We start from the raw sequence: 14,003 nt of genomic DNA, 5'->3' as shown, positions 1-14,003 counted from the left end.
GACCAGGTTGGGAACCTCTGCTATAGAATATAGATGATGAAACACATTCAAGCAACCAGCTGAATGCCCATTAGTTCAATGAGCAGTACAGAGGTGCTGCCTCACAGTTCCACTGAATTAGGTTCAATCCTAGCTTCCAGTGTTGTCTGTATGGAGTTTTCACATTCTTCCTGTGACCATGTAAACATCTTTTGAATACTCCAGTCTCCACTCAGAATACAAAGATGGTTAGCTTGGTAGATTACCTTATCCTCATGGGTGGTGAGCAGTAGAATTTGGGAGGAGTTGAGCAGGATGCTCGACATGTGAATTTACAGGATATGACTCCATTGTATCACTCTATGACCCTATACTTGGTTCTATCAGATGACAACATTTTGATTATCTCAGTGATCAGGGCTTTTGCTCACCTCTCCCATGATGTCTTGGTGCCTCTTCCTTCTTCATCTATGGGGTTTCTTATGGCATTTTCCCCATTTGAATATTAACAGTAATATGGGAAGGAGGAAAATGCCACAAGGAACCTGGTAGGCAAGGAAGGAAGAGACATCAAGACATCATGGGAGAGGTGAGCAGAAACCCTGATCACTGAGATGAGCCTTGCAGATGTTTTTGAAAAGAATGAAGTAAAGCGGCTTAAAGAAGGTATTCTGAAGGGCATAAGATAACTAAAGAATTTTCTACCTCTGAGGGAAAGGAGATGATGGATGAGTATATGTGTGAAAGGGTCAGATTCATGATTTAAAGGAAGGGAATGGAATTCTTGTGACAGTGAGCTGAGGAAGTGGTGATTTCATATCTAGTCATATCATTTAAATCCATGTCATCAAGCATCCTGCTCAATTAAATACATTTGGTAAAACTATGGGTTGGATACAAAAAAAAATCACAGATCTCCATTGTCAAAATCCTCTCTCTGCCTTGAGTAGCCCTCTGACACTACAGGCCCAGACCCTTAATCATCTCCCCATCGCACCTTCCCTTTTACACTACCATAACCATGTTTCAAAAGTGTTTTGTTGATTGTGAAGCACTTTGGCTGTGAAAGGCACTGTGTAAGTCAGTCATTCTTCAAAGAAAGCAAAGCCTTGCACTTTAATAGCACCTTTGTCATGCATTTTAAAATAGTCAATATAGTTTTCAGCGAATAAAACATTGTTTTTCTTGAAGTGTCATGATTCTGTAATGGCAGAAACTTGGCAGCCATTTGCACTCAACCAGCTAAGACAACAAGGTGATCATCTATGCTGGCTCTGTAAATAAGTGATAAATATTGGTTTAACAACTATCCAAAAGATAACACTTCAGACTTGAACTTGGCACCTTCTGACTCAGAGGTAAGGTCACTACGCACTACACGAATAATAGACACTGTTGATGAAATGACCTTCTGCTACAAGCAGTCAGCAATAAACACAGTGTTGGTCATTACCAATAATAATTTTGCCCAAAGATCAAGTTCAAGTTTATTGTCATTCAACTGTACATATTATACAGCGAAATGAAACAACGTTCCTCTAGGACCAAGGTGCAAAACACAATGCATGCTTCACATACAACATATAAAATAATATTAACAGTTAAAAAAATCCTGCAGATGTGTAAATTGATATAAAGTGCATATATGGTACATAGTTTAAAAATACCACAGTATAATGCTGCTGGTGCTGTCATAACTAGTGTGTACTAGGTGGTAGCAAAGTGTTCAGAAGTCTCAAGTCTCACAGTTTCGATGTTGAAACTGTGGAAGGGTTATGTACAAGAAGTGTCAGTTTACATATAATTGGAGTCATAAAACCAATACTGGTCTTTCAGACAATGAATGAATAAAGAAGCTATACGGTACCTTGCTTCTCTTTACATAAGAGTCCTCCTCATACACATCCCGGGAAAGCCCAAAGTCGGAGATCTTCATCTTACGCCCCTCGGCAACCAATACATTCCGTGCTGCCAAGTCACGATGAACAAGCTAAGAAAATAACCAAGAACAGGCAGAGTAAAAATGGATGAAAATATGATTAAGCTGTGAGCACAGGATATCTGTGACAATGACCTTTGTTAAGTGGAGGTGGAGTGGGATTGCTCACTCGTGAACTCAAGAGAATGACAAACAGCCTGTTAGAGCTCCCTCAGTACAGCAACGCTATGACCACTTAGCACCACAATGGACTTTGTGTCTTTTTGCCCTAATGATGTTCTTTCTTGTAATATTGATTTTATGCTTTTTTCTTATGAATGCTGTTTATTGGATGTTGCAAACCCATGATGCAGCTACAAGTTTTTCATCACACCTGCGCTTGTTTTACATCACAATAAACTTGATTTTGATACGTTGCCCAGATGATTGCATTAGTGAGTTCAGAGTAATTTAGAGTAAGGTTTCATGAATGGGTTAGTAGTTGATGCCCCTTCTTATAAATTACCAATATAAGATTAACCCAGGTTCAATTCCTGCCACTTTCTGTATGGAGTCTATACATTCTCCCTGTGACCTCATGGGTTTCCTCAGAGTGCTCTGGTTTCCTCCCACATTCCAAAGACGTACATGGTAGTGGATTAATTGGTCACATTGGGTGGCAAGGGCTCATTGGGCTGGAAGGACCTGTTACTGTGCTGTATCTCTAAATAAGTAAGATCAGCTTACTGGGAAGCATGCTGTGGACTCCCAGAAATTACAAAGGATGTGAACATCCCAGTAATGTCAAGCTAGAGTTCTGAACCAGAATCCCAGCCTCTGCTGGTCTGAGTTGACTCCAGTTTGACGCAAGCTCTGCAGTTTCTGACGCTACCAACAGGGCCAAGAATACAACTAATTCCATGAAGAGTGACTCATAGGTGAGACTGAGATATAAATGCACTTTTTTTTTGTTAAAATGTCACAAGAGTCAGCAACAAATAAGATTAAAGTTTACCTTCATTTCAGCCAGGTACTGCATTCCTCGGGAGATCTGCCAGGCAAAGGATATCAAGTCTCCCATGGTCAGGGCCCGTTCATCTGGATTATCCAAATAACTGGAGTTGCGATTGCCTTCGCCCAGGTAACTGGGACCAACCTTGCGGCTTTCCCTCAGGAAACTTCTCAGTGATCCATATTTGGCGTATTCCACAATAAGATAGAGAGGACCTGCCAAGGAAAGAAGCAGGATTCTCCCAGTCTCTCTATACTGTCTTTTAAAGATTAGCTTTATTTGTCATATGGACATTGAAACATATAGTGAAATGTGTCATTTGCATCAATGACCAACGTAGCCTGAGAATATGGTGGGGCAGCCAGTAAGTGTTGCCTTGCTTCCGGTACCAACAGAGCATGCCCACACATTAACCCAAACTAACTTTAACCCATATGTGTCTGGAATGTGGGAGGATACCAGAGCACAGTGTATAAGATGATGAGAGGCATTAATCGTGTGGATAGTCAGAGGCTTTTTCCCAGGGCTGAAATGGTTGCCACAAGAGGACACAGGTTTAAGGTGCTGGGGAGTAGGTACAGAGGAGATGTCAGGGGTAAGCTTTTTACGCAGAGAGTGGCGAGAGCGTGGAATGGGCTCCCGGCAACGGTGGTGGAGGCGGATGTGATATAGTCTTTTAAGAGATTTTTGGATAGGTACATGGAGCTTAGTAAAATAGAGGGCTATAGGTAAGCCTAGCAATTTCTATGGTAGGAACATGTTCGGCACAACTTTGTGGGCCCAAGGACCTGTATTGTGCTGTAAGTTTTCTATATTTCTATGTTACACTCAGAGAAAACCCATGTGGTCACAGGGTGAACGTATAAAGTCCTTGCAGAAAGTGGCTGAAATTGAACCCAAATCTCCCAGTCGCTGGTGCCATGCTCCCATGCCACCCACCAGTGCCACACCACAAATAGATTGATTCCATGGCTCTAAGGTTAAACGTGAGTAGGTTAGGACTAGCACAGTGGGATTGATGAGGAAGGGCAATAGTCATCTCCTGCTGGGTGGGAATAGGCATGTCTGCCTGCCTCCTTTCCCCGCTGTTCCAGCCCATCAACCCCAATACCCAACTCCTTGCTAAACCAAGTCACAAGAACATTGGGTATGGGTCATATCGAGCAGACTCACTCACTCGACTGAGTCAGTGAGGCCAGCTGCCAGCCGTTCTTCCCCTACCTGTTCACTCTCCCATCACCGCTGTTTCTGTGATCTCTCCCAAGCACAGGTTTTATTCATTTCTTGTTTACATAGACAGTACAGCACACTGTGGGCCTTTTGGCCCATGGTGTTTATAGACCCTGTTGTAACCTGGGGACCATCTGTTTTCTGCCTAACCAGTCCATGCGAGTGTTTATGCTCTGCACAAGTGTCCTCCCACACATCTTACCCCTGCAATTTATCCTTCTATTCCTTTATCATAATGCATCAATACACTTCCTCTTGAATTTATCTTCAGCTTCACACACCCCCAAAGCCCCCAATGACCCTGTGATTTCAGTCTCTGAGTAACCTTCAGGAGGGTGTATCTGGCCGAGGGCTAAAGACCTGTACTGATCGACTGGCTGGGGTGTTCACCAATAACTTTAATCTCTCACTTCGGCAGACTGGGGTACCCGTCTGCTTCAAGCTGGCTTCAATTGTACCGAAGCCCAAGAAGAATGTGGTAACCTGCCTCAATAACTATTGTTCAGTAGCATTTACATCCACTATGATGAAGTGTTCGGAGAGGTTGCTGATCAACCATATCAACTCCTGCCTGAGGAGCAACTTGGAACTGCTCCAATTTGCCTACATCACAATAGGTCAACAGCAATTGCCATTTCACTGGCTCTTCACTCAACTACAGAACATCTGGACAGCGAAGATGCATACGTCTTTACTGTCCATGAGGCTCTTCATTGATTACAGCTCAGCATTCAATACCATCATCAATAAGCTTGAAGTCCTAGGCCTCAATATCTCCTTATGCAATTGGATCCTCTACCTCCTCAACTGCAGACTCCAGTCAGTTTGGATTAGCAGCAACATCTCCTCCACAATCTCCATCACAGGTGCACCACAAGGCTGTGTGATTAGCCACCTGTGCCACTTATTTTACACTCATGATCGTGTGGCTAAGCACAGCTCTAACGCCATATTTAAGCGTGCTGATGACACCACTGTTGATGGCAGAATCAAACGTGGCGGCAAATCATCTTAGGATGGAGTTTGAAAATTCGGCTGAGGGGTGCCTCTCCTTCAATATCAGCAAGACCAAGTCACAGATTATTGACTGCAGGAGGAGGAAACCGAAGGTCCATGAGCCAGTCCTCATTGGAGGGAATCAGAGGTGGTGAGGTCAGCAACTTTAAATTTCTCAGTATTATCATTTCAGAGGATCTGTCCTGTGCCTAGCACGCAAGTGCAATTATGGAGAAAGCATGGCAGTGCCTCTACTTCCTTAGGAGTTTGAGGAGATTTGGCATGTCATCTAACACTGACAAACTTCTATAGATGTGTGGTGGAGAGTATATTGACTGGTTGCATCATGGCCTGGGACGGAATCACCAATGCCCTTGAATGGAAGGGCCAACAAAAAGTAGTGGAGACAGCCCAAAGCATCACAGGTGAAGCCCTCCCCACCACTGAGCAGATCTACGTGGAGCACAGGAAAGCAGCATCCATCATCAAGGAACCCCACCATCCAGGACATGCTCTCTTCTCGCTGCTGTCATCAGGAAGATGGTACAGGAGCCTCAGGATCCGCACAACCAGGTTCAGAAACAGTTATTACCCCTCAACCATCAGGTTCTTGAAACAGAGAGAATAACTTCACTTGTCCCATCTCTGAATTGTTCCCACAACCTATGGACTCACTTTCAAGAACTCTTCATATCATGTTCTCGATATTAATTGTTTTCTTATTTATCATTATTCTTTTTTTTTTCTTTTTGTATTTGCACAGTTTGTTGCCTTCTGTACATTGTTTATTTGTCCATCCTGCAGTCTTTCATTGATTCTACTGTGATTGCCCACAAGAATAAATCTCAGGCTTGTATATGGTGACACATATGTAATTTGATAACGAAGTTACCTTGACTTTTGAACATCTCTCTCAACTACACACAAGTCTCAGCACACCATGGGTCAGGAGGTTTCTGCTAAATTCCTGCTTGTATTTATTAGTGATTTCCTTATTCAGTGTTTTATACTACAGTTACTTCATAGTTTATTTCTACGTTTAATCTCACCACAACCTTAAAAAAATGGATTACATCTTTATTAAAATAAATGTATCAGGATAGAAATGAAGTTCCAAAATACTGCTCATTTGAAAGGCCTAGATAGAGTGGATGTGGAGAAGATGTTTCCTATAGTGGGTGAGTCTAGGACCAAGCGACACAGCCTCAGAATAGAGGGACATCTATTTAGAACAGAGATGAGAAGGAATTTCTTTAGCCAGAGGGTGGTGAATTTGTGGAATTCACTGCCACAGATGCTGTGGTGTCCAAGTATTTGAGTATAGTTAAAGCGGAGTTTGATAGGTTCTTGATTTCTAAGGGCACCAAATGTTAAAACAAAAAGGCAGGAGAATGGAATTGAGAGGGATAAGAAATCAATCATAATGGAATGACAGACAAGACTCAATGGGCTGAATGGCCCTAATTCATATGGTCTTATGGTTGTATTATCACCTATGTACGCTGTATTTTCTTACCATCCTGACTGCAGGCTCCATATAGTTTGATGATATGAGGATGGTTCACTTGTTTCAGTAGGTTGAACTCTGATAGAAGATCTCGTAGCTCACTTTGAGATGCATTCTCTGATGGACAGAACAGGGAATAAAGTTAGTGGCAAGACAATGCTCATTGCATGCAACTTCCACTGTAACACAGCATATGTTAGCAGCAGCAAGTTGTACTTATATGAAATACATTGGAAAGCTCCCCAGAGAACCGTAATCAAAATAGGGCCATAGATCATGTAATGTTTTCTTCAAATTCCCCTCCAGAGTTAAAATCTCGGCCGGTTCTCCAGTACTGTATGAAGGAAATACAGTACTCTCAAATATGCTGTCTCTCATTAGTGAGATTAAAATGAGATCGATCTTCACTTCAAGGCTGACAATAAAGATCCTGTTAATGTTTTGAAAACACAGAAGTTCTCCCCAATCTTCTACGCAATAAATATTTATTGATACCATCAAAATAAAAGCGTGGCCATTACAGCTTCTTGTGGGGGTCTTGCTTTGTAGCAACCAGCTCCTACAGTTCTAACATTTGCACTCAAAACTGGGCGTCGAGCACTTTGAGGATGAAAAGTGTTATTCGGATGCAAGCCTTTCAGTTATTCTCCTTCCTCAAGCCAGCAGGTTGGACAGTCTGGATCCTTCAGTGAGTGCAGTGATCAGTTCCTTTAGGGAATGTAACCTATATAAGAGATGAGCCAGGCAGAACTCAAGTACCTGTATCTCATTCCCATCAGAGTACAATCAGAGGCAAGATGAGATTTTTTTTTCCAGTAATTATTCTGATCTGCCTGATAGGGCAGAAAAATTTGTAATTATACGAGGAAAGGTTGGGAGTGGGTCTGATTGGAGAGCACTAGAGAAATACAGAACCAAAACAGGCCCTTTGACCCAGCATGTGCAAACCATTAAACACAGATTTACACTCTTCCTACGCAAATCCTTTGTTGTTCTGCTCATCTGACCATCATCTTCCTTAGTTTTGTCCCTCACCCACACTCCAGGGGCAAATTACAGTGGCCAATTAGCCTGAAGCTGACAAGTTGTTTTGGATGGGAGAGAAAACTGGAAGAGTTCGAAGAAGACCATGCGATTCCTGGAACAATGTGAAAACTCCCACTGACAGCAGCAGAGCCTGAGTCACTGGACCTGCGACGCAGCAACTGAGTGGCAGAGATACAAGGGAAAAGTTTGTCATCGCGACATCTTCACACAATGGTGTCATCCAAAGTGCTAGCACAGGCTTGATGAACTAACTGGTCTCTTTGGAGACGCAAGAGACAGCAGATGCCAGAATCTTTAGCAACAATAGCCTGCTGGAGAAATTCAGTGGGTTGAGAAGCATTTATTGAGGGTGGGGGGGGGGGGGGGAGGAATTATCGATATTTCAAGTTGAAACCCTGGACTGGTCTCGTTCCCTGCCACATCATTTAATAGTTATGCATTTTGTGCATTGATTTGTAAGCACACACTTAGGATAAAAATTACTGACTAATCAGTTTGCTGGTCTCCTGGCAAGATTCCAGTTCAGAATGAAGTCATATATATGTAATCAGGATACTTTCAGTTCCACCGATAAACATCTTTAACCACGAGACTGTCTTGCATCTGGGAGCTAAATCTACTTGGTACCAGCTGTAGGACAATACTGTGTTTGCACATCACAATAACACTTGGAAGACATTCAGCCTAACCTTTTAACATTTTGACGGCCACGGTGGTATAGCCTGCTTTGCCCTTGAGTTTGAATGCTGTAGCCTTCACGACTTTCCCGAATTCTCCTTCCCCAAGAGTTTTGCCCAGGACCAGATTCTTCCTTGCAAACTCCCACTTGGGGTCCTCCTGTCACAGAAAAAGATACACAGCCACTTAAAACAGCTGAGACATCGGATCCTAGTCCACTAATGATGTCAGCATTAATTTCAAGAAATCCATAAACTGAACTATCACCTCACAGATAATAAGCATGAATGATTTAATTCAAAATTAAATCTCTTGTTATCACTTTTCATGTGGCTGATGAGGAAATGGAAATTATCTCCTATATGAAGATGATGCCTTACTCATACATGCAAATGATAGCCTATTTGGCAATTATGATCCAGATTTTACTGTTGTATTAATGGCAAGATATTAACAATCACTGTCAGTGACCTCCGTGAAATTGACAGGAGCTATAGGATTTCAGCCTGTGTGTGGTTTAATGCAGAAGTCAGGAAGTTGCTGTCAGGGATTCAAAGCTCCTCCACTGGCTCTCTGCCTGACTTGGCAGACAGACAGAAATTTTTCATAAATTAACATACAAAGAAATTAACAATCCAGACAGAAGCTAATGTGCAGAAAGAATGGGTGGGCTTGAATCAGACACTTGATCATTATGTTCTGCACCGAAATGTCTACCGAGCTAGGTGGTTGAAGCCACTGGGCACTTTGCATTGAAATTTGGCTGAACTTTTTAGGATGGAAGAGAAGTGAAAGTCCTTCAATCCAATGTTGGTGAATCTTCAGAACTTTCTAAACCAAGCAGCATTGGGTGCCGAGTGGTTGAGTATTTTCAAGAAATATTTGTGGACCCAGGAAATCGAGAGGAAGCAGGGAGGAGAAATGCTTTCTAAGGAAGAAAGTAAGCGGAGCTGAAGCACCAAATGACTTGCTTCCTCTCCTGTCCATTAATGAAAAACAACAAAGAAAAAATACAGACACTTGAAGTTGGAAAAGAAAACAGAAAGTGTTGGAAATACTCAGCAGAGCAGTCTGCAGCTGCAGAGAAAGAATCTGAGTTAATATTTATGTTGATAACTTTTCTTTTCAAAACTAGAAGCATATTTTAAGTTGCAAAGATGGGAGGGCTGGAGAGAACAAAGGGGATGTCCCTGATAGAGTCAAACCCAAAAGAGACCTAATGATTTAAGTGCTGCCAGTGTCAGCTGAGAGAGGATGGTGAAGGTTTGATCATGGCAGCTGATAAGTCTGAAGGACATGTGAGTAGAAAGAGGTGAATGAGGACTGAAATAAGAGGAAAAAAACAATGCTGAAACAGGGGGATCAGAGCACAGGAACTGCTGTAAGTCTGAAGAGGACACCAAAAGCACTCAGTGGTTCAGGTAGCATCTGTGGAGGGAGAAAGCCTGGGGTAATGTTGCAGCTGCTAAACTTCCAATTGCCAGACATGTTAATTCTCATTTCTGCTCCCAACCTGAACTGTCTGCCTTTGGCTACTTACATATTTACAATGAATTCTAACATCTCAGCTTCTGAATTTACATATAATAGCCTTCAGGACGCAACAACAAATTCAGTAATTTCAGGTAACCAACCTTTTCAGTTTCTGTCAGAACCAGACAGATCTGATGAAGAGTCACTAATTGTGTCTTTTTTTCCCTCCATAGATGTTGCATGGCCTGTGGAATATTGACTGCTTTACTTTAAATCTTCCTCAGCTGTAATGTTCTATACCTCATATATTTCAGAGCTCTCTCTTTCATTGGCTCTCTCCCCCACTTCTGTCCTGCTTTACTTGCCTTTCTTCACAAATCCTCCTGACAGCTCCATTGTGACGAACAACCCACCATCATTTCAGCCTTTCAGTTCTCTCTAGCTCATTACAGACGTTCTCTCCACCCTTCCCTCTTCACTGTAACTCAATTGCAATTTTTCCTAACTTCACCTCATCGTTAACTTGAAATATTTCTCTCTCCGCGGAAGCTGGCTGAGCTCCTGAGTATTTGCTACGTTTTCCACATATATTCATTATGTGTGACGTTAATGAATCAACAAACATAGATGTAAATATTTAATGATTTTGTTGAAAACTTTGGATGTTAAACACCCAAGGATTGAAATGAACCGGTGTTATGTGTAAGGCTTATGCAAGCTCTGCTTTCATCGGACTGATCCTTAAAAGGCTCAGCAGAAAATTCAATAAAATGGCACTCACTGGTATCTTGAAGGAATCCACAGCCACTTGGTTTTCCATGGAATCTATAGAAGGCCTCCGGATATTATTGGAGGAGTAGCTGATTGGATAAGCCTGAGCTGGCCTCCTGAAGGTCATTTCTGCTGAAGCGATGGGGGGCTTGGGAGTGGTTTTATGGTATCGGTGAATGAAATAGGAGGAAAGCAGCACAGACAGGATGAAGGACAACAACACCGCAGCTGCAATAATGGTTTTACACAGATCATCGCAAACCATCTCTGTGAATGAAATGGAACAGAAAACCCCATGATGGTTCCACCAAATGATTAACATCAACGCACCTTCCTGCAGATCTATACCGAGCGGCCTGCCGAGAGCTGTTACTTTTCACCCACCTTATCATTAATTTAACATAACATTAAACATAATGACAACCTTTCTCCCTTGTATCTCCCCCACAGAACTGCTTCCTCACACCTCCAGTGACCCAGGTTCAACCCTGACCTCCAGTGATGTCTGTGTGGAGTTTGCATGTGCTCTCTGTGGTTGTGTGTGTTCCCTACCGATGTCCCGCTTTTCTTCCACATCTCAAAGACATGGTGATTTTTATGACTACCTCACTATTTTTCAATACTTTGTTTTTGTATTTCTTACTGTAACATAGCAATTTCTACATATTGCACTGGACTGCTGCTGCAAAATAGCGAATTTCACGACATACACTTCGTGGCTAGTTTATTAGGTACACCGGTACACTTGCTCAGTAATGGAAATATCTGAGCAGCCAATCATGTGGCAGAAACTCAATGCATAAAAGCATGCAAATATGGTCAAGAGGTTCAGTTGTTCAGACCCAACACCAGGACATGGAAGAAATGTGATTTAACCATGGAATGATAGTTGGTGCCAGATAGGATGGTTTAATTAATCAGAAATTGCTAATTCCTGGGATTTTCATGCACAACAGTCTCTAGAGTTTGCAGAAAAACAAACAAAAAAAATCCAGTTCTGTGGACGAAAATGCCTTGTTAATGAGAGAGGAGAATAGCTGACTGGAAGACAACAGTGACTTGAACAACCACACGTTACAACAGTGGAATTTAGAAGAGCATCTCTGAATGCATAACAAGTTGAACCTTGAAGTGGACGGGCACCAGCTGCAGAAAACCACACCGAGATCCACTTCTGTACCTAACAAAATGGCCACTCACTGTATGTCAATGATAATAAATCTGAGTCAAATTCTGATCATTGGTGGCTGCAAATTGCTCAAATGTGTAGCTGACTGTCACATAGTGAAAGAGTTGATGGGAATGGGGGAAGAATATGCTATGAAGAATATAGCATATATTCAAATTTCGGAGGTCTGGCTGAATAGCATCCTATGTTGTAAGGAAACCTAAATATGAGAAACACAAGTATACTGTTGGATCTCTTGTGGTGAGCTGATGCAACTAGTTTGTGGAGGTGACATCCTTTAGACCAGAGGTTAAACTGGAGGCAATTTGTTTCAGCAGTTCATTGACTCCTCCTCAAGCAGTCATTATTGGTGATTGTGAAAGGTGGTGTACAGAACAGCACCATGTGGTGGATTGGAATGAGATGCTATCTTTTACCATCTTTCATTTGATATAATCATGAATTAAACCCCCAACTCCCATTGGTTCAATTGCACTTAACAGAAAATACATCAGAACCTCACCCACATGACAGAAATTGTACACATGGGATTCCAGTATCTTCTGACATCCCCAATCACTTGTGGGACCACTGTGCTCACAAATTGGAGAAAATTTACCCCTTATTAGCTAGTGACAAGAAATAGTCCCAGCAATAAACCTACCAACAAACTCGTCTTTTTGGCAGATGCATTTGTTATCGGAGTAGCACACACAAGTTCCAAAGCCTCCTTTAATTCCTCCCAGCTCTCCGGCTTCAAATCCACCAACGACTTTGTTCCCCTCTAGATTAATCATTAAACAGAACACATGAGGCAGGTTTATGGAGGAAAGCTATTATCGCTGTTATAAAGAAGTCTTCTTTTCCTCAGTTACTCAGCTATCTGTTTTCACTTTCCAACATAAATTGACCTTGGTGTTTATTTCTCCAACCTGTCAAGTTCCTATTCTGGGCTGGAATGCCAAGAAGAAGTCAGACATTGTGAAATTTGACATGTCCTTTCTTTATCTGAATGTGCACATCTGACAACATAGCTCAAGGAAGGAATGGGGGAGGGCTGAGAGGATTGAGCAGACTCCCCCCCGCCACCATATATATCACTCATGTGGGTTGTGGGAGGAAAACAGCTCAAAGCTAATGTGTTTACTGCAAATAATGACATAACTGCAGTTCAACAATTTTGATTGAGTAGGAAAAACAAAGTTGAGGAAAATTTATTAAAATGCATTGAATATTGAAAGGCCTAAATAGAGTGAATATTGGGTGGATATGATGAAGTCCTGAAGGGTTTTGGCCTGAAATGTCGACGGTTTATTCCGTTCTATAGATGCAGCCCGCCTTTCTGAGTTCCTCCAGTATTTTGCGTGTGTTGCTCTGGATTTCCAGCATCTGCAGAATGTCTTGTATTTAAAGTTTAAAGGAAACAATTTAAAACGCAAGTAGGGAATGGAGCCTTGCTGAGGTTATAGGGAGTGTGGGTATGGGGCACCACTGAATTTAACCGGACTGCAGGGAACAGGACCAGATGAGCCAGATGCCAAACCATTAGAATTCATGAAACAACAGATTGCAAATTATCACAATTTCATTCCACTGCTTTGCTACTGCTGATGCTGGTAAAATATATTGGAGGAGATGGAGTTTGGGCCAGAAAGGACCTAAGTATAGATCTGTGAAATTAAAAGGAGTAAGAGAAAGAGGGTGTGGAAGCACGAAGATGTAACAGAATAGAGCAAGGCCAAAAAGAAGATTGGGTCTAGGCAAAATGCTCAGACTATTTGCATATTTTTATTTGACGGAGGGATAGAATTAGATAAATGGAAAAGGGATCCAGAATCTGAACATAACTGAAAACAGTTGTGTCACATGCAACTATTTGTTCTTTCTGATAAACTGCTGGAGATTTAGTACGCAAAGTATGGGTTGTGATTCCAGACCTATGCAGTCCTGTGGACACGTTCCCTTCTTCTGCTCCACCACATCACAATATCCATCAGGGCAGCTGGAGAGATCTGATGAGCAGGTAGAGTAATTTTTGGATATTCCTGCAGGGATAAATAAAAGACTAGAAATGCCACATCAGCTAATCAACGAGACACTATTCACTAATATGCAGTTGGATTTTAAATAACATACAGTGGTGGATTGATATGCACAGTTGAGTTGTTGCAATTTACTTGCAAATGTTTCATCTCCATGCAAGGAGACATTGTCATTCTTGCGT

General features: G+C 42.0%; 1 protein-coding gene across 1 annotated transcript in view; it reads right to left on the bottom strand.

The window, feature by feature from the left end:
- ret (ret proto-oncogene receptor tyrosine kinase) overlaps positions 1–14,003 on the bottom strand; it is a 129,587-nt gene that overhangs the window by 15,282 nt on the left and 100,302 nt on the right. The window contains exons 9-15 of the mRNA XM_073025399.1: positions 13,717–13,824; positions 12,444–12,563; positions 10,622–10,878; positions 8,379–8,526; positions 6,652–6,759; positions 2,913–3,124; positions 1,847–1,969 (exon numbers count right to left, since the gene is read on the bottom strand). Coding sequence (XP_072881500.1) covers positions 1,847–1,969; positions 2,913–3,124; positions 6,652–6,759; positions 8,379–8,526; positions 10,622–10,878; positions 12,444–12,563; positions 13,717–13,824 — 1,076 coding nt within the window. The remainder of the gene's footprint in view (positions 1–1,846; positions 1,970–2,912; positions 3,125–6,651; positions 6,760–8,378; positions 8,527–10,621; positions 10,879–12,443; positions 12,564–13,716; positions 13,825–14,003) is intronic.

The sequence above is a fragment of the Hemitrygon akajei genome, chromosome 21 (genome assembly GCF_048418815.1).
Source record: "Hemitrygon akajei chromosome 21, sHemAka1.3, whole genome shotgun sequence".
Taxonomy (NCBI): Eukaryota; Metazoa; Chordata; class Chondrichthyes; order Myliobatiformes; family Dasyatidae; genus Hemitrygon; species Hemitrygon akajei.
The sequence above is the reverse complement of the archived record's forward strand: the minus strand, read 5'-3'. Positions and strand labels throughout refer to the sequence as shown.